Source organism: Ahaetulla prasina, chromosome 11 (genome assembly GCF_028640845.1).
Source record: "Ahaetulla prasina isolate Xishuangbanna chromosome 11, ASM2864084v1, whole genome shotgun sequence".
Taxonomy (NCBI): Eukaryota; Metazoa; Chordata; class Lepidosauria; order Squamata; family Colubridae; genus Ahaetulla; species Ahaetulla prasina.
Window position 1 is genome coordinate 339,117 of NC_080549.1, and position 26,030 is coordinate 365,146.

General features: G+C 55.8%; 2 protein-coding genes across 6 annotated transcripts; both read right to left on the reverse strand.

Annotated features, from left to right (window-relative positions):
• Nucleotides 1–73: 73 nt before the first annotated feature.
• PHKA1 (phosphorylase kinase regulatory subunit alpha 1) lies at nucleotides 74–19,028 on the reverse strand. Of its 4 annotated transcripts, none has more exons than XM_058196769.1 (33): nucleotides 18,565–19,028; nucleotides 15,971–16,129; nucleotides 14,983–15,030; nucleotides 14,619–14,787; nucleotides 14,393–14,475; nucleotides 13,875–13,955; nucleotides 13,449–13,547; nucleotides 13,047–13,193; nucleotides 12,879–12,932; nucleotides 12,307–12,429; nucleotides 12,128–12,223; nucleotides 11,349–11,456; nucleotides 10,812–10,890; nucleotides 10,445–10,579; nucleotides 10,095–10,204; nucleotides 9,628–9,772; nucleotides 9,407–9,485; nucleotides 9,157–9,236; nucleotides 7,516–7,692; nucleotides 7,258–7,346; nucleotides 6,827–6,966; nucleotides 6,322–6,478; nucleotides 6,153–6,232; nucleotides 4,443–4,521; nucleotides 4,236–4,365; nucleotides 3,197–3,298; nucleotides 2,895–3,010; nucleotides 2,502–2,540; nucleotides 1,656–1,703; nucleotides 1,406–1,576; nucleotides 1,038–1,091; nucleotides 564–764; nucleotides 74–247 (listed from the first exon to the last, which is right to left on the reverse strand). In XM_058196769.1, the coding sequence occupies exons 1-33, from the start codon at nucleotides 18,640–18,642 to the stop codon at nucleotides 74–76; spliced, it is 3,630 nt and encodes a 1,209-aa protein (XP_058052752.1). In that variant the 5' UTR covers nucleotides 18,643–19,028. The 4 variants fall into 4 exon arrangements, with proteins under 4 accessions (XP_058052752.1, XP_058052750.1, XP_058052751.1 ...); XM_058196767.1 differs by having other exon boundaries at nucleotides 9,061–9,236; XM_058196768.1 differs by having other exon boundaries at nucleotides 14,920–15,030.
• Nucleotides 19,029–21,682: 2,654 nt separating this feature from the next.
• On the reverse strand, nucleotides 21,683–25,194 carry BMP15 (bone morphogenetic protein 15). Of its 2 annotated transcripts, none has more exons than XM_058196779.1 (2): nucleotides 24,471–25,194; nucleotides 21,683–23,770 (listed from the first exon to the last, which is right to left on the reverse strand). In XM_058196779.1, exons 1-2 carry the CDS (start codon nucleotides 24,811–24,813, stop codon nucleotides 22,923–22,925), a joined length of 1,191 nt encoding a protein of 396 aa, XP_058052762.1. In that variant the 5' UTR covers nucleotides 24,814–25,194; the 3' UTR covers nucleotides 21,683–22,922. The 2 variants fall into 2 exon arrangements, with proteins under 2 accessions (XP_058052762.1, XP_058052760.1); XM_058196777.1 differs by having other exon boundaries at nucleotides 21,683–23,773.
• Nucleotides 25,195–26,030: the final 836 nt, after the last annotated feature.

Genomic DNA, 26,030 nt, shown 5'->3' on the forward strand with positions numbered 1-26,030 from the left:
GTGCTGCTTGCTTCCAGGGTGCGGAGCCAGGGAATCGCACCCCAAGGTGGCTCTTGGTGCTGCTGAGGCACTTTCACTGCGTGGTGCAGCCACTGCTTGGGAGGAACTCGTGCACGCAGGTGACCACAGCTCGGGAGAGGTAGGTCATGCTGCCAAACCTGCCGCTCGGAGCACTGTCATAGAGCAGCTTGCAAATGCCCGTGGCCGAGTCCTTCTCTAGCACGTGGTCATCAGCCCCCAGGATTTTCTGGTTGCAACGTAAGAGGAAGAACATGTTATTGCCCAGAGTCCGGGGCCAAGCATCCCCTCCCTTCCAGGTAGGGGACAAAAGCAGCTTGTGTCTGCCAGAGACTCCACGCTCTTTGGCTGGGTTTATGTTCCCATCAGCTAAAGCCACAGTGGAGGGCCCAAGGACTCTGTCCAGCAGGCCAAGCCGGGGTCAGCTTTCTGCCCACTGGATTGTGAGCAGCCATGCTCCACAGCCTTTCCCCCCTCAACAGCCAGGCCACGCTGCCTGCCTTTCCTCCCTTGGCCAGGGAACCCCAGCAGTAAGAGGCCCCAACCTGCTCTTGATAGAACAAATCGTTTGCGACATGCACAATCCTGTCCACAGCTACCAGGCCCCCAAGGCTGGGACCCTCGGCATCCGTCAACAGCGTCAGGACCAGGATAGCTTCTACAAAGAGCTGCCGGTACTCAGGCTGAGGGACTCGGTTTAGCACGGACTCAACATGGACTGCAAACTTGATTTCTCCAGGAGTCATCTAGGGCCAAAGGAAGTCTCTTCTGAGTTGGGCGGTCCCTAAACAGCCTCCAAATGGGGCTCTTTGTAAGGGGGAATGGACAGCGCCTGATAGCCACGAGGCACCCAATCAAGAGTAAGAAGAGGGAAATGAGTCTTCCTCAGAAGCCAGAAGGCCTTGTCTGCCCATAGGGCCATGAGAAACAATGGAGGAACCCCCCTGCAGGCACAATATTTGGGGAGCAGGAACCCCCCCCACTCCACTTTTAGGATAAAGGGACAGTGCAGCCATTACCTCTCTAGTTGTGGAAGACGGGAGAACAAAGCCTTCAACGGAGAGCCCGTGGCACTGCAGGAGGAGAGGAGAAAGGCAGCAGTTAGCCTCTGGAGGACCAGGCTACTGTTTCCACAGGCCACTGAGACAAGAGGCCTCAGCTTTTCAGGTGAGCCAGGAGGCCCAGTCTGCAACCCCAATTCTGCCAGCTTCTATTCATCCTCCGGGGCAACTGACAGCGAGCCTGGCTGCTCCATTCCAGAGCTCCTCTTATCCGGGACCTTTCTTTGCAGCTTCCACTCAGGTGGCCCAATGGCTTGGACAGCACTGCTACGCTGCAGCTGAGATGAGGTGGGGAGAGTAAATGGGTGCCCCACCCCCCCATTCACCTTCTGCAGGATCCTCCAGACCTTCTGGTAGAATCCCACTGGGACTCTGTTGAGGGCCCCATCTAGCCGTCGCCGCCGCAACCACTGCCCTTGGCGCCCGTCCTTGGTGGAGGAATCCACTGGGGCCTCAGCGGGATCTCTTCTGCCTGGAGCCAGGGAGGATCCGGACAACTGTGGAGGAACAAGCCGGAGGGTTGGCCACGCCCGCAGAAGCGGCCTGTGGCCAAGCAGCTTGGGAGGGAGGACTTGCCTGGGCAGGACTCCCCGCTGCAGTTTCCAAGGAATGCAGGGCCCCAGCCTGGAAAGAAAGAAAGACCAGTTGCAGCCCTTTTAAGAGACCCATGGCAGCCACAGCACAGGGAGGACGTGGCGTGAGAGCTGAGTGGACACAACAAGCCACGGCCGGTTCTTCTGTTAAAGCAAAGCTGTGCGAAAAATTAGCAGACACTCTTCTTTCAAAAGCCAGCACGGGGGAAGGCTGTGGACCCTGGGAAGTGAAGCCAAGCAAGCACAGGTGGCTCTAGTCCAGACTGCCTGCCCCAGGGAGGGGCCTGGCCACTTGTGAGGCGGCTTCCCTGGAGTCAGAAGGCAAGCAGGCAAACTCAGCTCTGTATGGAGGCCCCATGGGCTGCAGCATGTGCCCCTCGCTTCCACAGGCTTCCCGGGCCATGGATTCCCACTGACTGGCCAGTTCTGGGGAGGTGCTCCCAAGGAGCCCCTTCTCCTGGGGGCCCTGAATGCCCACTGCTACAGGCAAGGGGGAAAGCTAATTTTAATGCATCCAGCTGCGTCCACCACTTCCAGAACTGGATGGAAAAGGGGAACTGAGCCAAAGGGCTTCAACAGGGGCTTCCACAGGTTTTGCCCTCTCCTCCAGACTCCGGGCTGACCCTGTCTAGTCAAGGTCAGCTCATTCCTGCTCCCTTCCCTCTGCCAGAAGCAGCAGCTGCATTTGCAACACTCAAGGTGTCCTTCAACCACCTCCCCCATCCCACTCAAGACCCTCTGTGGCTCCTGCAGGCTCTGGTACCCCCTGCAGGAAAGCGAGAGTCACAAGTCATCTGCCCTTTGAAAGGACACGAGGGGGGGTATTCACCTTAATCTCGGACAAAGACTGCCTACTTCTATTCAGTTGCTGGAAGAGAAAAAAGGTGTTAGATGTGAAGAGGAAACTGTTCTTCCTGGCACTAACCCACCCACCCAGGTGGAAAAGCCCAGCCCATCTGGAAGAAAGAGGCAAATTTGCCCAGGCTGGGGAGGTAATAGAGGAGTCAGCTCAAAAGCAACCCACCCCCAGTTCTGCCGGCTACCTGCCCCATAAGGGAAGGATGCCTCGATCCCCATCTGGGCCTTAGCAGAGCAGCTGTCTGCCAGGGTGGAGAAACCTGCAATTTCTCCAGAAATTCCCCTTTGCCAGCAGTCCTGGTGGGACACCCGCTTACCCTCCTGCCTCTGAAACTCTCCTTCCTGCCGTGCAGGAGCAGCCCACCTGTTTGATCTCACTCTTGAGCTTGACGATGCCAGTGCGCTCCGACTTCGTTGCTCCCACAGCCCCAAACTCACGGATGGAAACCGCTGGGATCAGGGTGGAATCCGTAGCCCGCACTGTAGGGACATCAGGCCCCAAGACTCAGAATGCCAGCCGGGGTTCCTGGACCTCTGTCAGCAGGTGAGTTCAGGTAGCTGGGCTACAAGCCCCAGGATTCCCGAGCTGGTTCCCTCCGTTTGGGCTGGCTCTCTTGCCACACACAGCGGACCCCTCCCAGCCCCCGCCCGAGGCAAGCAGCTCACCACTTCTCTCCACACCGAATTCTTTGCCGCTGAGGATGTGGTGGAGAAGGTTCTTCATATGGGAAGGGCTGAGACTCATCAGGCTTTCGGCAGCTTCTTCACCTGAAGCCAAAGGAAGAGCTGATCAACCCACGGTTTCTCTCCGGAATGGGACTTTTCGCCTCAAACTCTTGGCACTGCCTGTTTCTCCGCCGCAGAGGTTTCTCCTCCGCGTTATTATGCCTCGGCATTTTGGGCCATGGCCCCTCCATCCCAGTCCTTTCACCGTGGGCCATTCATCGCAGTACAGTTCGCGTCGGGCTTTTGGGCACACAGGACAATTTGAAGCCAGCCAGTGCAGGGGCTCGGGGGCTTTGGGAGTAGAGCGGGGGCTGCAGTTCGAGGGAGGTATTTCTTTCTTTCTTTCTCTTTCTCTCTCCTCTTTCTTTTTCTTTCTTCCCCCCCCCTCCCGCTCTTCTCTTTCCATTCAGTGTCAGGGAGACAGGATCAAGTATAGGGGAGCTTCCACCCCTCTCCTTCCATCTCCTAACAAGCACCTGAGGCTGTTTAGCCTTGTCCTAGTAAACTCCTTCCCTTTTCTGGAAATTTTCCTCTATAGCCCCCCTCCCCACCCACCCATCTTTTGTGGCTGGATCCCTCCCTTGTGCTGTTCTCGGCTGCCTCGGGAGGCTCTGAACTGACAGAGCCTCCCTCTGAGCTGCAGCTCCCACTCTACCCCCAAAGCCCCTGCACTGATTGGCTGGCTTCGAACTGTCCTGTGCACCCGAAAGCCTGACGCAAACTGTACTGCAAGGAATGGGCTGTGGCGAAGGGACTGGGACGGAGGGGCTGTGGCCCAAAATGCCAAGGCGTAATAACGCGGAGGCAAAACCCTGGTGGAGAAACAGGCAGCACCAAGAGTTCAAGGCGAACAGTCCTAGACCCGTTTCTCTCACCCCCAGGCCCCCTCCTGAAAGGCCCGTCACCACAGCCACAAGTGGTTTCAGACACAAAAGGAAGCCTCCAATTAACCCAGTGGCACCGGGCTGGTCCCACTCACCCGAGCAGCAGAGCGACTGAGCCAGCTCCATCGCCATCACCTGAATGATCAGCCCAACGCGCAGGCGGAACATCTCCGCGAAGAGGGCTGGCTGCGTCCGGATGTACATGGCAAGGTAGACCATGATCTCCTGCAGAGAGAGGAAGGGGCAGCCCTTGGCAGACCCGGCCATGGCGGGGCCCCGCAGGAATGCTGGTCGTGGCTTACCTGCGTCAGGATGAAGAGGTTCATGTTCTTCTCGCTGGCCTCATCGATCAGCTGGGTGAGCTCCTCGTAGGGCAGGGGGCTGTGGAGGCAGCAGGACCAGGGATTGTGAGGAGCCCACCGAGGACCAATCCCAACCTCCAGACTGCCCCAGTGAGACTTCCGAATCCTAAGCAGGGAGCGCTCCCTTGGGCAGTGAAGCAACTCAACACCCAGCCTGTCTCTCCTGAACAAGAGCTTGGAAGGAGAACTTGGACACGGGCAGGACCTGGAGATCCCTTTGGGGCCAGGAGGCTGCCGTAGCTTTCCAGTTTGGGAAAGCTTAGCATATGGGGGCTGACCTATGCATGACTTGGTCTCCTCCTGGGAAGGACTCCGGGTGGAGAAGTTTGGGGAGAATTGCCCACCACCAACTGCTTTGTACATTCATTCATTCATTCATTTATTTAGTCACACAGTATATATAAGCATAAGCATGAAATAACTATACAATATAAAAGCATATATATAAGTATGTAATAACTATATTAATTGGATATAACTTAAGGAAACAATAGGACAGGAACGGTAAGCACGCTTGTGCTCTTATGCACGACCCTTACAGACCTCTTACAAATGGGGTGAGGTCAATAGTAGATAGTTTTTGGTTAAAGCTTTGGGGATTTTGGGAAGAGACCACAGAGTCAGGTAGTTTATTCCAAGCATTAACAACTCTGTTGCAATTGAAGCTGAAGTAGTCTTCGACAGGAAGGACATTGTAATAGATGATTTTATGAGTTAAACTCAGGTCATGTCGAAGGCGGCGTAGTTCTAAATTTTCTAAACCCAGGATTTCAAGTCTGGTGGCATAAGGTATTTTTGTATTCAGAGGAGTGGAGAACTCTTCTTGTAAAGTATTTCTGGACACGTTCAATTGTATTGATGTCAGAAATGTGGTATGGGTTCCAGACAGTCGAGCTGTATTCAAGAATTGGTCTAGCAAATGTTTTATATGCTCTGGTTAGTAGTGTAGTGTTTTTGGAGAAGCTACGCAAGATTAGGTTTACAACTCTTAAAGCCTTTTTTGCAGTGTAGTTGCAGTGGGCTTTGGCACTTAGATCATTTGATATGAAAACTACAAGGTCTTTAACAGGGTGGGGGCCATCTGTAAGGTAATGTCCATCAAGCTTGTACTTAGTGTTTGGGTTCTTTTTTCCAATATGTAGGACTGAGCATTTGCTGGTTGAAATTTGGAGTTGCCAAGTTTTAGACCATTCAGATACAAAGTCAAGGTCTTTTTGAAGGGTAGCTGTATTGTTGGTGGTGTTAAATAGTTTGACATCGTCAGCAAAGAGAACACAATTACTTGTAATATGGTCACAGAGATCATTAATGTATAATATGAAGGGTGTTGGTCCAAGAACGCTGCCTTGGGGAATGCCACTTTTGACAGGAACAGGATTTGATAGAGCATTGCCAATTTTGACCACTTGTTAGATTGCATCTATTGCTCTGCCCTGATCAAGATTTGTAGTCCATATGTTTTTGCAGTGAAGAAGTTGTAAGTTACATGATAATTTTTTTCTGAAACTGAATCATTACATTAAACTTGAACCATTACATAACTATAGAATTTTAATGGCCGCTATAATGATATACTTTCTTTTTCTGTCTGTTTAAGCAATAAAGACAGTAACAATTTAGCCAGAGCCTACAATTAGGCCAGGGACTCACGCAGAGATGGTCTTCTCTCGAGGCTCTGGGGGCAGCCCCACCGTCAGGTGCTTCTGGTGCGACAAGAGGTCTGTGCAGGCCTAGAGAGAGAGAGGAGTTGCTCAAGTGGGCAGAAGGAGGGAAAAGGGAGCGAAAGGAGCCCAGTCGGTCCCAGGTCAAGGTCCAATACCTCATCCAGGGCCTCCACCTTCTTCTTCAGGATGCCAGAGATGTAGCGGATCAGGGCCCATTGGCGAGTTGCCCCAACTTTGCTGTAGAGCTCCACCAGGAGGCCCTTGACGGTGGCCCCACTGGTGCCATGGATTTCAGTGTCCCAGTCGGGCCCCCTGAAAGCAGAACTGAAGCTGGTTAGAGAAAGGGGGCGTCTAGGGCAGCAGCGGGCACCCAGCTTGCCAGAGCAAGCGACCTGCTTGGAGAGCAGCCCAACGGAACTGGCACCACGGTTGCTGCTGAGGCCGCCCCAGGCAGGGCCGGCATAACAGAGGAGTCCAGGCTGCTGGGAACGGGCTTCCTCCCTTCTTCGCAAATCATTGCAGGAGCCCCAGGCAGACCTCTTCCCTTCCAGAGGATGCCCCATGGCGGCAGCCCTTGTGGCAGAGTCTTCCAGGACGAGTCTCCCTCCCTCCCTGGGGCTGCAAGGTGAAAAGAAGGGGAAGGCTCCGCCTGCTTCCTACTTGAGGGTGTGGAGGAGATGGAGGCAGCTGGCCTGGTCCTGCAGCGTCTGGCATTCACGGAGCTGGTTCACCAAGGCCCGGCAATCCATCTTCCCGCTTGCATCCTTGGGGAGACTCGCCTTGCCAGGGAAGACAGGCAGCTTGTGGAGGAAAGACAACAGGGGGACTTGGGGAAAAGATGGCTCTTTGATCAGCTCATCACTGGAGTTTACAAGAAAAGCTGCCCCAAAACCAGGAAAGGGAACCGAGAGATGCGGCTGAACCACTTTATGTGTCTGAAAGGAGGGGAAGCTGCAAATGGCCCCAGGGCCCCCAGTCTTTCCCCCCACTTGATAGCAAGCAGCAGGTATGGGGGAGCTCTTGGCGGCTCCTGCTGCTCTGGGCCATGGAAGCAGCCCAAGGAGACAGGGAACAATGTTCAGGAACCTCACCTGGGCCTCCTGCTTTGGGGCAGAACCCAGCAAGTGAGCAGATGGCTTATCGTCCGGGAGAAGCTTGGAGGGTATGTACAGGTTGATGTCTGCAACAGAGACAAGAAACAATGCCCTCCCCTTCAGGGCATGGCACGGCTGGCGGTTTGCTGGGCAGAGTGATCGGCCAGCAGGGCTCAGGAGAAGGGAATGGTCTTTGGGGCGAGGGATCCTTCCTCAGCGTGCTACGCACGGCTATTATCAGAGGCAGATGCTCACTCTCCACATGCAGCTCCTTTGCCTTCGACATCAGGGACAGGAGGTCCTGGGTGCTATGGACAGCGGCACGGAAGCGATTCAGGCCCCCCTTTTGAGCTGTTGGTGGGAGGCTGACTTTGTGGGTGGAGTGATGGAGAAGTTGGTCGAGGTACTGGGCAACGTCATCGCAGAGGTCAGCTGCAAGGAGAGGAGCCACAGAGAGAAAGCCTGAGAGGTCCAGAGGAGCAGAACTGCCTGCCCAGAGGGCTCCTGACCAAACCAAAGGACAGCCCCGGGATGTGGGAGGGGGAGGAGGGTACAAGCCCAAGAAAGCCCAACAGGCACATCAGCCCCTATGGGGTTGCAAGGCCTGCAAGGTGCCAGCCAGGCAAGTCCTTGACAAAGCAGGGGTGGAACACCATTTCATGCCCCCCTCAAAGATGGCACAAGAGCCACAATGGCCCTTTCCACATTCCTGGGGCCACCAGCTGGGCACAAAGCCATTTTCCACAAGGAAAACTTCTTGGCACCCCTCCATGTTTCATTGCCAGAGCGCCCCCCTCCCCCCGAAGAAGTCAGATTCTCTCCCGCAACCTGTAGGCTGAGAGTGGCAGAGCGACGCTCACGTGTTTCTCCGAGGCTGCCTGGTGACTCACCATCCCAGTGGGGGCCCTCCTCAGCACCAACACCCAGCCCACTACCTCCCGCATGCAACAGCCCAGAAGGTGAAGCATTTGTCCCCATTGCAGACATGCAGCATCCATGCCAGTATTCAGAGGTGGTATGGAGGGGGTGACCGCAGGCTGGTTACAGACATTGTTATGATGGGGTGATGAGTCGGAGGAATCCAGGAGAGGCGGAGGGTGTTTGTGGCAGGAGGAGCAGCCAGTGGAGATGTCTATCGCTGTCGGGGAGAGCTCCAGAGGGGAAGTGAATGCCAGGAGGTGAGCGCACCCAGTGCCTGCTATCCCACTTGGCTTAGGGGCAGCGAAGCCCTGGCAGAGGCACTTTGATGGCTTCATAGGGAAGCTGTTTGGAGGTACAGTTGGTCAGGTGGGAGAAACCTTCTGGGATGACCAGTAGGTTTTTTATCCTAGACCTGCCTAGTGGCAACGTGTTGCCATAGCTGGTTGTCTCCTCTTCCATCCCAGCCCAGGGAAGCCCCAGTTTAACAGGGACTGCTGCCTCCTTTGCCTTTGGCTCTCCTAGCTGAGCAGAGAGACTCGAGAGCTCTCTTGCCCAGGTCCAGCACTCCTGGGGTTCCTTGGTGTGTGTGTTGGGATTTGTTGTGAAACCCCTCTCTCCCACTCAGAGCCTTTTGGCCTACTCCCCAGGCTGGCTCTCTGGACCAGGATGACGCCACCTGCTCTCTTCAGCCCAGGAACACAGAGCTCCTACCCAGAAGGGACATCAGAAGGCCAGGTTGGAAGTTAATTACCAGAGCGGACAACCATGAGTTACGCTCCAGCTAGGAGGCTGTGGTGTTACTGTCTGGATTAAGAGGTCTGGCATTCCTGATCACCACACACCCAAGTGCAGGAAGCAGGGACGGTCCCGTCTCCTTACCATCTTCTGCCAACTGAAAGCCATGCATCCAGTCCTCAGGGTCTAAATCTTGGAAGCTCCCAAGGCTGAGCCCATAGTCATCGGCATAAAGCTTACCCTCCAGCCCGGCATCCATGAAGCTGAGGTGGGTGCGGCACGAAGTAGTGAGAAAATCAGACAACCTACCAGTCTGGATCCTACATGGAGGGAGAAGGACAGGTGGAAAGAGTCCCCGTGCCAGAGGGCGCAAGATCCCCTCCTTCAAAGGGCTCCTTGGGCCTCATTAGCTCAAATTCCCCACAGGCACTTCTGTATCACCTGGGGGGGGTCAGAGCCACCCCTGGCAGGAAAAGGCACCTCAGCTTACCTTGCCCCTCCAAAATACCCATCCTGCAACTTCCTCAGTGTAGCCAAGATGGCTGGGTGGAGGCTGCTCCCCGTTTCGTCTTTTCAAAGGAGAAAAAACGGCCAGGGGTTGGTGACTCTTCAGAGGAAGGCCAGGCAAACTGCCCCAGCCAGGTTTGCCACTGCCACTCCCCCCCCCCACCCCTTTTGAAAGCCCAGCCTTCCACTGTGCAAGCAACACACCGAGCATGGTCTGTGAGATGGGGAAGGTGATGGTGGGCCGCCCTGTCATGCCCCAGCGGCTGCACAGGTAGGAAAGGTCCGTCCGCAGCATTTCCACAATCATCTGGTTGTCCAGAGCCAGGTAGAACTGCTGCTGATCAATGAACTGCAGGGACAGGCAGGAGGGATGCCAATGGAGGCAATGGGGGTGTGGGGTGGAGAAAGCCCTTCCCCTCAATCATGGGTTCAGCAAGACATATGAGAGCTGTTGGGGCTTAAAGGAATGGGGGTTGGGGGGGACCTGTGTGTCAGGCTGTGTTCTGGCTGTGTTCCAGAAAAAAAGGGAGGAACTGCCAGGTTCTTCAGCAAGCCCCTCCCCACTTGAAAATATAAGCACCCTCCCCACAAAACACCGACAAGGTTCTCCAATGCCGTAGGCACCAGTTTCCCCTACAGCTGGCTACCCGCCCCCCCCTCCTCTCACCAACCTCAGGAGTGAAAGCAAAGATGTTGTCCCGAATGTCGTAGAACTTGGATGTGGCAAGCACCCCCATGTGCCGGAGGGGGCGCCCACTGAGCCCCATGCGCTTGTTGCGGCCTGCCAAGAGACAGGGCAGCTGGCTCAGTTGCAGAAGCAGCCCTCCCCCACTTCATCCTGCAGGGCCACTTTACCTGTGGCTGGTCAAGAGGCAGAATAGAGGAAGGGGCTGCTGGGACAAGGGGCCAGCTGCTGGTCAAACATGGAGAACCCCGAACCCTCCCATTATCCCAACCACCAGCAGCAGAACTCTGGGGAGAGGGAAGGAAAGGGGTCTCTCCAAGCCTCCCTTGGGCTCACCCAGACGGGCGTAGATGTAGCTGAGGATCCTGGCTGGCTGAATTCGCATGGGGTGGACTTCGGCCACTGTCTCCACCAGAATGCCTTCCTTGCGCAGGATGGTCTGGATGACTTCTGTCTCTGCCAGGAGGCACACTAGCCGGGAGAAAGGAGAGCAGGGTCAGGGCAGACCTGCAGGGCTTGGAGGGGCCCTGGCAGTTGGCAGGAGCCAGGCTGGCTGCCTCAGACTAGGCGAGGGGGGCTTGTCCATGCAAACACTCTCCAAACCACCCAGGGCCCCTCCAGAGCATCAGCCTTCCACGTCTACCTCTACTGGGTGGGAAATCCCGTTGCAGTGCCACCCTGGGAATCCCCTGCTCCCTCTCACCCTGCACCACCACCACTGGCTTGGGAACAGTCGAAAACCTGCGGTTCAGAGGGTCAATTTCTCCTGGAGCCAGGAATCCCTGCAAGAAGAGGCATGAATTATGGCAAGGGCCCACTCCCCCATCCAAGGCTCTGCCGGGTCTCTTTTGGAAGGCCACCCACAAAACCCATAGGAAAAGTCTTCTTCTGCCATTGGGTGGACAGGTATATTGCTCACGAGGGTGGAGGTTTCATTACACTAATGGGTTACTGTTGCACTGAGAAAGCCTTGCCAGGACGCAGGCAAAGCAACTTGCCAAAGAACTCTTTTGATACCCGATGTTGATCTCGGGAAGCCCAGAGAAGGCAGCTGCAAGGCGCGTAGAGCAGACCTAACAAGCCACCTATGGCTGATCTTCTGCCAGCTGGCATCCAGGGAAGCTACAAGAGGCTGGTTTGTGCCGAGCTGGGCTTTCCTAGGGAAGGGGCGTGGAGATGCCCCTTGCCACCCACCGAGAGCTTCAGGCGACTCCAGGGCAAGGACGGGGCCAAAGCTCACCTCTGCCATGAGGCAGCCTAGGATGTAGAGGGACTGGGCCCACATCAGGGGCAGCTTGCCCACGGGTAGGCGGTCCACGGTGTGGGGGTGGCTGTATTCCTCCTCAACCTACCAGGACAGACCAAGAAAGATGAGATTTGAGAGAGCGAAAAAGGCCGGGAGCTGCAGATGAGTTACGCTTGGCTGGCCCAATCCACACCCTGGGGAAACCCAAAAGCCTATTTACTTCATTGATACAACAAAGTAAAAGAGGAGTAGCTTTATACATTAAAGAAAAACTAGAACCCAAACTTCTTTTTGAAGATGAAGAAGGTAGAATTCTGATGGTGGAAATAAGAATGCACTTCAAACAAATGCTTTTGATAGCATTATACGGACCAAACGCACAAGAAGAATTTTATGGGAGATTACATAGAAAATTTTTAGAATTGGACTATAATGGGTGATTTCAATGCTGTGATGGATGTAGAATTGGACAAATGGCCAGACAAATGGCAACAGCTATGGGAAAGGTCCACTGCTTATAAAGAAAATCATATAAAATGTTCTATATTTTGCCTCTTGAAAAACTGGCAAAAATGTTTAAAGATAAATCAGCTAAATATTGGAAATGTCACCAGTTACCAGGATCTTATTATCATATGTGGTGGATATGCCCAGAAGCTAAAAACGATTGGAACAAAATTAAAATACGGTTAGAAGAAATGATTCAGCAACATATTGAGTTAAAACTGGAACTGTTCCTATTGGGTATTCTTCCAGGCTCCTCTTTTGCTGACCTTCTCCAGGGGGACGCAGTAGAGCTCTGGTACCAGCCGCAGCCCGTTCTTCCCCTTGACCAGGACCCCTTCGAGAGCTTCACGGTACTCCTGGACCTGAAAAGAGTCGTGAGGAGAGGTTGGCATTCACGAAGGCCCAGGCAGGAGTGGGTCACACACCCCACAATGCTCCAGCTCACCTGCTCCACATTGCCAGTGAAGAGGCCGTCGATGATCAGGTAGGTCCAGAAGAGCGGCCACTCGCATTCTATGTTCTCAAAGAGCTTCAGCTCCGCAGGCTCATAGTAGAGGCGGCTGGGGTCCTGTGAGGAATGGCAGGGGGGTGATCAGTGGGGGAACCGGGAAGCATCTTGCTTCCTTCCTCAAAGTCAACTGAGCAGAACTGCACAACGGCAAAGGAGCCTCCGCACCAGAAGCTGCACAGGGCACCACCCACTTTCCAAATATTGACCCGTCTTGTTGCTTTTTCACAAACAACGTATGTCTGACCTCAGAACAAACCACATTTCTCCTAGCAATAAAATGTTGCCAACTGCTCAATAAAGTGCAGGTTGACATCCAGCCACCCTGTTTGGTCCTGACGCGCATTGGCTTTGCTTCTGTCGCAGGTAGCTTCTAAAAATACAAAGGCTCCACCTGGCTGCATGTGGGGTCCGACCTGTGCCAAGCAGTGTGCTGCAGCGGACTGCCAAGGGACAAGCGGGTCAAGGCAAGGCCTCTTGGGGCCTGGAATTGGCACCCTGGAACTTACCTCCTTGGGAGTTCTGTAGCCATCGCGGAGGAACCGGCAACAACCGTAACGGCCCTGAGAACAAGAGGGGACTCATCAGGCTCTTGGAGAGCTGAAGGACAGCAGCTTGATTGGCAGCCGGGCCACCCCCAGCACTGCAGCCTGGCAGCCAAGGGCAGAAGAGCTTGCCTGCAGCTTGGCAATGATCTCCTCCTTGGTCTTCTCCACCACGTCCGTGTCCTCCACAGCAAATGCCGGGTAAGAAATGACTGAGAGGAGGCTGGCGTCAATCTCTTTGGAAGTGGAGGCCCTCGGCAGCATGGAGTGCAGAATCGACTGCCGAGACAGAAACAGAAGACGCTGTGCAGCCCTTCAGGCAACTGGGCACAGGACGCATCCCAGGGCAGACGCTGACCAGGGGCCTGGCATGCGGACCCACGGGGCCCCATGAAGTGGGAGCCTCTGCCAATCTCAGCTGCCTGCGACCCCCTCCCTCTGAGTCCTTCGGGAGAAGGGCAGTATAAAAATCAAATAAATAATAATAATAATAATAATCCAAGGCCTCGGGGAGGGGTCCAACCTGCCCCTCACCTGGCAATATTGCACCTCATCTGGCAAGACGTGGATCACTGACTGCGGACTCCCCTTGGCACCAAAGAGGTCAAGTTCATCCAAGGCCTCCAGAGCTGCCTGAGAAGCATTTGAGACAATCTACAGCTAGCAAGCTGGGCACAGTCTCTCCTGACCCTGAAACCTCTGGCACACCAGGAGATTTAGGAAAGGAACGGCAGGTGAGTTGCTGAAGGGATCCCCTCCTGGCAGAAGCAGCAGGGCACTGGGGGCAAATGCTTCTGCCCTGGGACTCCTGCAGCTCCCTAAAATTGTGAATAGCTTTGGGAACAACGAGGTTTTGGGGAGTGTGTCCTACACCTGCTGGACCATGAAAAGCCTATGGGACACGCTGCCTGCTGCTCTAAATGGGACTGAGCCCCTCCAGCAGCCCAGGCGTCCCCTCACCTTTGCCATGCCCACTGAGCTGGCATTCAGCTCTGTAATTCCTTGGTTTGTCTTGTCGCCACGTTCCCATATCCCAAAGTCCTGCCAAACAACATTGACACGTCGATGATGCTGGAAGACACAGAAGGCTATCGCTCTCGGCAGTGATGTCCAGAGCATGCAACTGTCGAGCCGGGCACCAGAGGAAAGCAGTCCGGTGGAGGCAGCACTGGTGGGTGCCCAACGTGGGTGCCTAGCCGGGCTGCCAAATTGTACCCCACCTGGCTTGGACTCCACCCCCACTCCCAAAGGCAACAAACATCCCTAGGAAAGCAGCTGTACTTTTTCAGCCGAGTAGAAGCTTTCCTCCTGTTTCTTCTGCTGGATCCCAACTGGCCAAGGCCCTTTGACTTCGAATGCCCCAAAGGTCTTGCTGATTAAAGCCATTCCCCGCTAAGCCTGCCCTCTGGAAGCAGAGCTGCCCACCCACGGCTTCCTCCCCCTCAGGTTCCCAGAGCCACGAGCCACGTGCCACTCACCGCAGTCTTGTATGCGGTCTCGATGTAGAAGACAAGATTTTGGACGAAGCTGACTTCATCCAGGCTGTGGATGATGTGAAGCCCTGGAAGAGAGAAGATGTGAGGCACAGATGGTGCCCCTGTCTCCCAGATGCTCTGCTGTGAGGTCAAAGGAGAGTCAGGGTTGCCCCACTCCCATCTTCAGAGCCCCTCCCTGTCCTGAAGAGGTGGTCACGGGAGGCCTTACCTGAGGCCGTCATCTGGGCCAGCATCAGCAGGTAGAGGGAAGTGGCGTCCAGCTGTAGGTGGCCCCACTGGTCGTCTCCCACCACGGTGGCACAGGTGCAGGTGTTGTACTTGGCATGCAGGCAGTCCTTGGGGCTCTGGCTGTACTTGAAGTCCTCCACTTTGTCCACCTGGACAAGGAGCACATGGCCAAGACGGGTTGGCTGGCCTGGCATTTGGCCTCAGTGAGTGGCCTGGCAAGCCAGTTGTTGGTCTGCAGAAGGCCAGGAACAAGCCCAGCAGAAACTCAGGGGCCCACCTACCTTTGTCCTGGGGCCAGGAGTGGCACAGGCCCTGCCAGCCGTGCTGCCCTTCAAGAGCCCTACCTGTCGCATCATGCATTGCAGGAGGCACCTCATCAGCTTCACAACACTCTGCAAGAGGAGGAAAGGGCAGAGCAGCGGTCGGAGGGCGGCCAAAGAGGCGAGGTGACCTTTCCAAGGTCCAGCTTGTAACCAAAGCCGGCTCATCTGCTGCAGCCTGTTCTTGACTTGCTGATGCAGCCTGGCTATCGACACCCAGACCGCTGCAGCCCCATTTCCTACGCTCATACGAGGCACAGGGCAAAGTACCACCCTCCCCCCCCCACTTGTCCTGCCATCATAAATAGAAGCCCCCGAAAGAGGAGGCAACCGAAAAAGCGGAAGGACACTTGGACTGGCACTCGGGTTCACTGGGCTCGATTCCAGCCAGCTGGTCACTGACACCCGAGGCGCTTGGCCTCTAGGGTGGGTGAGGAGCAGCTGAGAGCAGCGGCAGAGCAGCCACTCCTAACGCCAGGCCCAGGTGAGGACCGACCTCAGTGGATAGCCCTGGCCCCAAGATCCTGTATTACCAGCTTGACCTTTACAGGGAGGAGATAAGATTACTGGTGTCATTGCAGGGCATTCGTGGTGCCAGGAGGGAGGCCTGCTTGTCCCAGGATCCCCTCTTCCTAGCAGTTCAGGCAAGGCCCATTTGCTCTTCTGGAGGAGAGACCCTTCCCCTCTGCATGGCTCCTGGGGGCCACAGGGCAGTGCTGCAGCTTTGGTCCCCAAGAAAAAGAGCATTCCTCCAAATCTTACCAGTTTAAGCTGCCCTCATAGGGAACTGTGTGAGACGCACCTCACCTACTCAACCCCGAGGGGGAAGAAATGTGTAATGGGTGCTGAAAAAGCAAAATCCCACCAGCCTCCCCCCCCTCCTTTCCAAACCTATCCACAAGAGGGGGTTGGTCAGCAACTGTTCTAGACTGGAGGTGACAGAGGATGAGGGCTTTCCAATGGGCAGCCAGCCAGCCATACAGCCCCCCTCCCTCTCCATTGCGAGCAGTACCTGCTCCAGTTCGTAGGCTTTTGCCTTGTCCTCATCGCGGTCTGCATTCTTCCGGTAGGCCAACCCCAGCCCCCACACAGCCAAGATGCTGTAGACATTATCACGGACCCAGGCGTCTGGATGGTCGCAGCTGGCCGGAAGCAACCCTGTAACAGGATTCTGGAGCCAAAAGCAGAAGGGAGAGAAGGGCAGGTGGCTTAAAAAGGAGGACCAGAGACTAGCACAAGTGGTGGCAATTACTGCTATGGATGTCTGGGTCCTTGTGATCCACAGCACACTTGGTGAGCAAGGCAGATCAGAGTTGGCCAGGAGGAGCCCTTGATTTTGATCCTGCAGACCAAGGGGCCACCTTGGTCTGCAAGGTGGCTGCTGACCAAGCAAACCTGCTCAGGACCACTCCAGAAGCCACTTGGGGCCAACATCTAGAGAGCCACCAGCAAATGGGGGAGGGGGGGAGATTCTGGGCCCGCTAGAGCTTGCTCAAAAGTAACTCCACCCTTTCAAATGCTTTCACCCTTTCCACACATTCTGCCCATGGGTCCAGCGTGCAAATGACTCTTTCATCGGACTTCTCAGACTTTTGCAAGGCAGGAGTCCCGACCCACTGACTGGTGGTGGTTGCTGAGCCAGGATCCTTGCCGGCTTCCTTTCCTCTGCCCAGTGGGCTTTGCCACCAGAATGTACAGACCTCCTAGCTGCCAACAACCTCATGGCATCACTTCTGGGCTTGCCCGGCCAGCCTCCCTTCCTTTGCAGTTTGGGGAGCAATGAAGCCTGGCCCTGCTTCAGTCCTGTCCATTCGTGAGACTAGAAGAATTTCTGGCCCCTCTTCCTCCTTTGGGAAAGAAGGCCTTCCTGAAGAGACCCTCCCCAGTGGAAACCCTCACCCCAGACCCTGGAACAGATTTATGTGGAGACATAATCACTTAACATCATCCAACTGGGGCACCATGAAAACCAGGTTGTTAGAAACAAAACCTTTGGCAAAAGGCCAAAGAGGGAAATGATTAGGAAGCTCTTCCATCTCCAAGTCTTCCTGGGAGACTCTCACAAGGGCTGTCCTGAGGGGGGGGAGGAAGGGGGGCACTGATGAAAAAGTGCCTGGTATCGACCGCCACCCACCCACCCCCTGTCCGGGAAGCCCGCGGAGGCGGTAAAGCCTGTGGGGCAGATGCTTTCCTCCTTCCCCCAGGCGCTCCTTCATCTTCCAGGAGCCCAGGCGTCTGGATGGTCGCAGCTGGCCGGAAGCAACCCTGTAACAGGATTCTGGAGCCAAAAGCAGAAGGGAGAGAAGGGCAGGTGGCTTAAAAAGGAGGACCAGAGACTAGCACAAGTGGTGGCAATTACTGCTATGGATGTCTGGGTCCTTGTGATCCACAGCACACTTGGTGAGCAAGGCAGATCAGAGTTGGCCAGGAGGAGCCCTTGATTTTGATCCTGCAGACCAAGGGGCCACCTTGGTCTGCAAGGTGGCTGCTGACCAAGCAAACCTGCTCAGGACCACTCCAGAAGCCACTTGGGGCCAACATCTAGAGAGCCACCAGCAAATGGGGGAGGGGGGGAGATTCTGGGCCCGCTAGAGCTTGCTCAAAAGTAACTCCACCCTTTCAAATGCTTTCACCCTTTCCACACATTCTGCCCATGGGTCCAGCGTGCAAATGACTCTTTCATCGGACTTCTCAGACTTTTGCAAGGCAGGAGTCCCGACCCACTGACTGGTGGTGGTTGCTGAGCCAGGATCCTTGCCGGCTTCCTTTCCTCTGCCCAGTGGGCTTTGCCACCAGAATGTACAGCCCTCCTAGCTGCCAACAACCTCATGGCATCACTTCTGGGCTTGCCCGGCCAGCCTCCCTTCCTTTGCAGTTTGGGGAGCAATGAAGCCTGGCCCTGCTTCAGTCCTGTCCATTCGTGAGACTAGAAGAATTTCTGGCCCCTCTTCCTCCTTTGGGAAAGAAGGCCTTCCTGAAGAGACCCTCCCCAGTGGAAACCCTCACCCCAGACCCTGGAACAGATTTATGTGGAGCCATAATCACTTAACATCATCCAACTGGGGCACCATGAAAACCAGGTTGTTAGAAACAAAACCTTTGGCAAAAGGCCAAAGAGGGAAATGATTAGGAAGCTCTTCCATCTCCAAGTCTTCCTGGGAGACTCTCACAAGGGCTGTCCTGAGGGGGGGGAGGAAGGGGGGCACTGATGAAAAAGTGCCTGGTATCGACCGCCACCCACCCACCCCCTGTCCGGGAAGCCCGCGGAGGCGGTAAAGCCTGTGGGGCAGATGCTTTCCTCCTTCCCCCAGGCGCTCCTTCATCTTCCAGGAGCCCCGGGCGCGTCTAAAGGCTGCCTTAAGCCGAAGTGTGCGCAGGGGGTCGCTTTGCAAGACGCGAGGGGGCGGGGGGTGGAGGGCGGGTCCGGAGCCCCTCCCGGGGAGAGTGGGGGTGTCCCAGAAGCGCCTCTGGCCGTGCGGGGTTTCAGTTCCCATCGGCCCAGTCCCAGCAGCTGAGGGCAATTTAGGGCAGCGCTTCGGAGGCCGGCAACCGGAGGCTGCGCGGCGCCCGGACCCTTGCCGAGCCGTGACCGAAGGGCACTCTCACCTGATGCCCGAGGATGGTCAGTTGCACCAAACGGGCGTAGCCGTCGAGCCGCACCCCGGAGTTGCTCCTGCTCCGCATGGCTGCGCTCCTCGACCCCCGCAGCGGCTGCCTCTCCGAAGCTCCGCCGTTCGCCCGGCACGGCCCGCTCCGCCCAGGGCCCGCCCCGCCTCAGGCCGGCAGTCGCTGCCCCGCCCTCCTTCCTGACACCTGTTGGAGGCGGTGGGGGGGGGTCGCCAGCTGGAAGTCCCCCTCCCCCCGCAGGCGCCGCCCCGGCGGAGAAAGGGGGAACTGCGTCTCCCGGCCGGTCCTGGAAGCCCCGTAGCCAGCAGGTCTCGTGTTCCCGCTCGCTTTGGGGGCGGAGGAAGATTCCCGCCACCCCCAGCGAAAGACTGGAACGAGGAGCCCCCGGCGTAGCGAAGACCCGTTTCCAGCGGCTTGGAGGGCGGCCTGTTACCGCGCCCGAAGACTAGCACCCTGCCAGGACCAGCCGCTTCTTTCGGAAGTTTACTTCTCTGGGGCCAGGGTGGGGAGGAGGCGCGCGCCGCCTGCTGCCGAGAGCGGGAGCTGCACCTTTCCTGGCGGAGGAAGTTGGAAATCTGCTCCGTTCCGAGCTGGCGACGATCTTGCCCGCTGCCACGGCTAGCGAATTTTCTAGGGCAACGCGCCGAAGGGCGGGCGAGGCCAGAGATTAAGAGCAGGAGGCTCCACAGGTTACCTCTAGGTGAGGAGTTTAGGTGACCTGAGCGGGTTCCAGTTTCTTGGCAGAAAGCAAGGAGTCCGGACAGGATGGATGTTGTTCACTTTCTTCCCCTTTCCTTTCCGAGATGTTTGAGGTCCCCGTGAGGTCATCGGAGAGGCAATTTGTAATACTGGTGTTTATTTCCCTTTCAGCTCTGGGAGAGGTAAAATGCCTATTTTCAAAACCCTGCCCTTGTGCAAGGGGAGCCAATTAACTCTGGCGCAGTGGTAAAATCAGACTCCACAGTTGCTCCATTGATAAAGAGTAACTGGGATGTGAAGTAGAAGGAACAGCTCCTCTCTTATGGAACACCAAGCGCTCCTACTCCTCCTGTGCCATAGCTGCCTATTGTTTTCCTGACGAAACCGAGTCAGTGAGACTTCCCTTCTGTTGCTTAGCATCTGTTCAGGACCCAGTCCTCCTCCTGGGCCTTCCTGGGCCTGCTCATCTCTAGCAGGCTCTTTCTGAGTCATGCCCAGAACTGACAGGACTTGCAATTAGGTCCAGCCAAGCTACAGTGAAGCAATTACGGTTTGGAAACAGTGCAGCCCACCACTGCCTTTCCTCTGCTTTGCTTTAGGGGGTGGAGGAGGGGGGGTTGTTGTTGTTGTTGCAACTTATGTTCATAGTCTTTCTACTTTTTCACGAGTAATTTTCCTAAGACAGATATCCTTACTTTTTTTTTTTTGCATTTTATTTATTTATTTATTTATTTATTTGATTTTTATACCGCCCTTCTCCCGAAGGACTCAGGGCGGTGTACAGGCAAGATAAAACATACAATATACAAATTAAAATACAATTTAAAAAACTTATTTTAAAATTAGCCTGAAAAAATTAAAATATGCCATGAACTAAAAACCCCATTTAAAATTAATAAAATTTACAAAATTAAAAAATTAAAATTCAATTCAAGCCAGCCCCGCGCGAATAAAAAGGTGTGTCTTCAGTTCGCGACGGAATGTCTGAAGGTCAGGTATTTGGCGTAAGCTCGGGGGAAGCTCGTTCCAGAGTGTGAGCCCCACAGAAGGCCCTTCCTGGGGCTGCCAGCCGGCATTGTTTGGCGGACGGCACCCTGAGAAGTCCCTCTCTGTGAGAGCGTACGGGTCGGTGGGAGGCATGTGGTAACAGCAGGCGGTCCCGTAAGTACCCAGGCCCTAAGCCATGGAGCGCTTTAAAGGTCGTAACCAACACCTTAAAGTGCACTCGAAAGGCCACAGGTAGCCAGTGCAGTCTGCGCAGGAGGGGTGTTACGTGGGAGCTACGCGTAGCTCCCTCTATCACCCGCGCAGCTGCATTCTGGACTAACTGAAGCCTCCGAGTGCACTTCAAGGGGAGCCCCATGTAGAGAGCATTACAATAATCCAAGCGAGAGGTAACGAGCGCATGAGTGACCGTGCACAAGGCATCCCGATCAAGGAAGGGGCGCAACTGCCGAACCAGGCGAACCTGGTGGAAGGCCCTCCTGGAGACGGCCGTCAAGTGATCTTCAAGCGACAGCCGATCATCCAGGAGGACACCTAAGTTGCGCACCCTATCCTTTGGGGCCAATAACTCGCCTCCAACAGCCAGCCGCGGCTGCAGCTGGCTGAATCGGGATGTCGGTATCCACATTTATAGCATTTACTCTTCTTCTCTTACCTGAAAAAACGTTGCAACGATTTCTTCCCTTGTTTTTAGCCCATCTCTGTAACATTGTTTTGAAATGTATTTCTGACACTGAAGTATTAGGGTTTTGCCCAATTTGTGCCATCTGCAAACTTGATAGGCAACATGTTCCTCAAATGTTCTTGCCGATAGTCTGCATTTTACTACGGGAACATTTCACCCTTTATCTTCCTTCCGTCATAAACCATTATGTGCTTAATAGTGAAAGACTCACATTCTGTGGCCAGCCAGCAGCCGGGGCCTGTGGCCTCCAGGGAAGCAAAGACCAAGAGAGGCAACCACAGGCCTGAGCTTCTCTCTCAGGAGTTGCATCATGCCCATTCCAGCTGGGACTGCAAAGCAGGGACTGCCGATATTGGGGAGTTGGAATTGCTTCCCCCCTTTAATTGTACCCAGTTGCCAGTTGGATAGGGTAGGCTGTGGGTAGGCTGTGTTGTTGCCCTTATGCACAGATTCCTGCTTTGCCCTAGATCAGCCCTATTGGGAAGAAAGGAACAGCAACTGGTGGCAAGAGCTTGGGCTGCCTGGGTGGCTGCAGAGAAGTACCTACGAGCCACAAGTTGGGGAATGGCTGATTCTGTGCTGCAGATGCAACAATCACCTGGTGTGGGAGCTGAATTGTGGGTCAGATGGGCTAGTCTGGGCTCCTCCCCTTTCCCTTATCCAGCACCCAGTTTTTCCTTCTTCCCCAAATCAGAGGCTTCATTCATCTTTAGCAAAACAGAAACTACATTTATTGCAGGATCTTATTTAAATACACCATTTAATAAATAGAAAGTTTTCCCAAGTTATGGCAGTTTTTTCAGGCCAGGTAGGCGACAAGTGCAAACAAGTAAGGGTGAAGAGAAAGACAACCATGGACAAGGCCGCGGAAGCACAGGGAGGGCCAGGGGAGGGGGAGGCTTGCTCCATCATCCAGTGCATGCCAAGGCCAAGGCCAAGGCCAAGTCAGGAGCTGCCTCCCACCCAAGACTCCACCAAGCCCAGGACGGGAGGAGGCAGCTCCCAGGGAAGGCCCAACCAACTAAGCCCCCAAAAGCCATCTCTCCTGGGCAGGGCCCCAACCCACTGCCATGCAGCCACACTCCTAAACACCCTTCTCCCTTGGCTTAAAAGTCCCCTTGGCTTCCAGAACATCCTTCTTAGGGCAGAACACCTCCAGGGGGCTCTTCCCCCACCCCAAGGCCTTCTTTTCAAATTATTTCAGGAATTCACTGCTTAACATCTGGGGTGTGTGTGTGTGCAGGTGTGAGTGTCCCTTTATTTGCAGAGTGAGAGGCAGAAGCAGCAGAGCAAAGAACTGGCTACACAGCAGTACCCCTTAAGCAGCAGGAACAGAAAAGGGGGTTTGAGTAGTCCAGAGACCACACAGCTTTTGCTGGAGGAGGGGGCACTGGGAGGGGAGGAGAGAAAAGGGCCTGGGGGGGAACCTATGGCTGGAACATCTGCACACCCATTTTTTTCAGGCTGGACTTCAGGATACGGCCACCCTGCTGGGCCAAAAGAGATGGTGGCCCCTGGCATCAAGATGCTCATGCAGGCAATGAGACAAGTGCTGGTGAGGGAACCTTTCATGCCTCAACACGACCCCAGGACAGCCGATCTTCGCATCTCCTGCCTCCCGTGGACCCACGGGCTTCACCGTAGCCCTTCCCAGGAGTGCCAGCTGCACTTCCTTCAACTGTCCTCCAACAAGTCTGGCAGAGTGAAATCATTCCAGGAGTAAAAAGGAAGAGGAGGAGGAGAATTTGACAACCTGTGCATAAAAATCCTTTTGTAAAACAGCCCAACCAAGGTGCTAGTCCTCTGTGGCCCTCAGAAAGAAGGGTCCTGGATCCAAGTGAAAAGTTGCCAAATGTTTTAAAATCTGGATTCTCTCTCAGTGAGGCAGTGGGTGGGAGCGAGCGAAGGCCCAGGGAAGGAGGCAGCTTGTTGCCATAGACCAGGCTGCTCACCGGCAGGTGCAGGACTTGGCGATCATGTCCTCATATACTTTGAACAGGATGTTGTTATTCTGCTCAATCATGAGGATGCCCACAGGGCTGTACTCGTAGGGCACGCAGGACGGACGAGGGATGTTCTGGTCCACAAACTCGTTGATCAGGTTCTGGACGATGGCGTGATTGGGGGAATTGTAGCCATAGCGCAGGACCCGGGGACACGTTCCCTTGCAGTACTGAGGCCGGTACGAGTGGGGGGCAATGATCCAGTTGTCCCAGCCCAGCTGGCGAAAGGTCACACGGAGGGGGTAGAGGGCACACTCGTTCTGCTTGGTGCTAGGGTGGCGGCGGCTGTAGCGGGGGAGGTCTAGGTCCAGTTTTTCAGCTCGGCGCAGCCTGTGGACACGGGCAGAGCTCTGGGGGAGCTCCCTTCCCATGGCAGCCCAGAGGGGTTTCCAAGTGTCATTGAGGTAGAGCAGCAAGAAGGGATCCTCCAGGGAGGGTGGGGTTCCCCCATCAGGCCCATGGGGAGAGCCCCAGGCCCATTCTAGAAAGGCGCAGGCATGATGTAGGCGGAGCAGGTGGCTATTCTGGCCAGCCCAGGACCACGGCTGGAGGTGCAAGGAGAGGTCCAGCTCCACCCAGCTGTCCACAGCAGGTGTGGTGGAATTCTTCAGCAAAGCTGGGCTGACCGCCACCTGTGGCAGGGTGCTTCCAACGGGGAGCAGGGTGGCTGTGCACCAGAGAGGGCCTTGAGGCGAGGATAGACGCTGAACGTAGACAGCAACAGCTCTGACCAGGTGCTGGGCTGGTGCTTGAACTTCCAGATGGTAATCAAGGGCCCAGATGAACCAGGGGCCTGCTGGTACAAAGAAGGTGTCAGAACTGGAGCATTAGCAGCTGCGCGGCCCAAGAGCCATCGGTAGACCCCATGGCCCCCCCATCCATCCTAAAGAAGAGAACTGCCCATTCTTCTGCAATGCCGTTAGTCCATCTCCCCAACTGGGATGGGCTGCATGCCACTTTTGGGGCACTCACAATAAAAAATCATAGAAGCTGCTTTCATCCCAGGACCTGCTGAGCAGAGTCCCTCACCCCACCCCAATTCTGAAGGCCCTTTGAGAGGCTAGCAGCCCTCAGCCTGGGGGAGACAGAGCATTTGGAATAAGGACTCTGTAAAAGAGCCCCATTTCAAAATATTCCGTCACTGTAGTGTGCAAGACAGACGTGCAGCTCATGCGGCACATGCAGAAGGCGGTGAATGAACCGCCTGGCGAAGGAAAGCTCCTTCCCGCATAGAGGCAATGCGCCAGGGCAGGGCAACCCTGGCCAGGGCTGGCAACTTCCCTGCTGCTGGGGCAGCTGTCCCACCCCCACCGTGTCCAGCGAGGCTGGGGTTCCTTCGGCCAGCTGCCTGCTGGGGAGAGCGCTGAAGCCCAGCACATGGCCCTCGGCCTCGACCAAGACTTGCCGACTGCCACGCCCTTCGACCGATCAGTGGCGCCGAGCCCCAGCTCCCGCGGCAGGCGGCCGCGGAGAGAGTTCCAGCCCCAGCTCACCTGCCCCAGCCTGGCGGGCCTTGGCCAAGGGCCGAACCAGGCGGATCGTGTTGCTGGAGAGCCGCTCGTCCCTGCGGGGCCGGCCGTGCCGGTCCGCCACGCTCCGGTAGAGGTTCCGCATGTAGCGCAGCGGCTGTCCGCTGGCTCGCCTCCGGCTTCCCCCAAGCAGCCAGGATCTGGGGGGCGCCTGGCTCAGGAGCATTTGGATCAGCGGCAGGGAAGGGGCCTCGGAGGCGGCCGGTGCCTCGGCCTCCGGCGCTTCCCTCGCGCCTTCCCAAGGCTGCGCCAGGGGGCCCAGCAGGGCCAGGAGGAGAGCAACGCCCCACGGCCTCAGCCCCGCCATGGCGGCCCTCCGGCTGCGCTGAGGTGCGGGGTCACGAGGAAGGAGCCGGGGAGTCTAAAAGGAGCATCGTCTCCCGGGGAAGAAAGCAGGGATGGGGGCGAGCCTCACTCCCGCAGTGCCATGCTCAGCTCCCCGAGCAGCCGCAGCCAGGCCAGCGGGTGAGGCAGCCGGGGTGGCTTCGCGGGCCAAGAGAGTTGCGCCAGGCTAAGAAGCAGCGCGGCGGCGGCGGCGGCGGCTCCGTTTAAAGGCGGGCCCCGCTCCCCCTTAAAGGGCCGGGGGCTCCTGTTTGCGGGCTGGGGGGAGCCAGGGGGATGAGGCCCGCTCCTTGGCTCGGAGGTTCTCCCTAGCTTTGCTCGACGGCGTTTCCCTTCCAGAAAAATACCGGCCGTTCTGGCCCCGGAAGCCGCGGCCGCAGCGTCCTACCGCAGAGCCAAGTCTTGGGAAAGGCGGCCGTTCTGGCGGCTTGCACAGCAGCGCCTTACTCTCGCATCAAGACCAGAGCAGGAATGGAAGTCATGCTCAGCTGCCTACCGGGAACTCTGGGATTTGGAGTCCAGGCACATCTGGAAAGCACCCTGTTACTCGAGCTGTTTCCTGCTCCCCCTTGTGGCGGACAGTTGGAATGACATCAGCTCAAAGCGACGCCTTCGGCATTCTTGACCCACAAACGGATGGGACCCGCGTCGTGCCAGGGCTGCCTTTGCTTGGGGCCCATTCCACTTTTGTATGGCTCAGCAACAGTTGAGGCCAGCTCTGAAGGACTCGCGGGAATCAGGCCTGGCTTGCATGCAGCAGGGCCGATTCCACTGAACAGGCCCAGCTGCCTGGAATCTCTGCCCTTTGGTCAAGTCTGCCAGGCTTCTATTTATCTTTGTTATTGGAAACACAAGCAAACTTATTTTGTGCTAGGCCCCCTCTTCCCTCCTTTCCCACCTTCTGCAACTTCAGCTAAGCACACTTTGATCCCCAAAACACGATGCTGAAAAAAATAAGCCTTTAACATTTTGTGCAGAGTGTTTTTACTGGCCTGCTGAATGTGGCACTTTTGTGTGCTTTATGTATATAAACTTAAGTGAACTGGCACTCGTCCATGACTTGTTTTCAGCATTGGTTTCTACAGGGTGATTAAAAACTATCCTATGCAAACCATTGACAATGATAATTCATTATTTAATTAGGTTCGGACCGGATCACCCGATCTGGTAGCGATTGTGGCG

Coding starts and splice junctions, on each gene's coding strand:
- PHKA1 (XM_058196766.1), bottom strand. CDS start 18,642: ATGCGGAGCAGGAGCAACTCCGGGGTGCGGCTCGACGGCTACGCCCGT. Junction 13,956..14,392: donor AGACCGCATACAAGACTGCG/GTGAGTGGCACG, acceptor GTTGTTTGGCAG/GACTTTGGGATATGGGAACG. Junction 6,479..6,826: donor CATCTCCTCCACACCCTCAA/GTAGGAAGCAGG, acceptor TTCTGCTTTCAG/GGGGCCCGACTGGGACACTG.
- BMP15 (XM_058196777.1), bottom strand. CDS start 24,813: ATGGCGGGGCTGAGGCCGTGGGGCGTTGCTCTCCTCCTGGCCCTGCTG. Junction 23,774..24,470: donor GGCCCGCCAGGCTGGGGCAG/GTGAGCTGGGGC, acceptor TCTTTGTACCAG/CAGGCCCCTGGTTCATCTGG.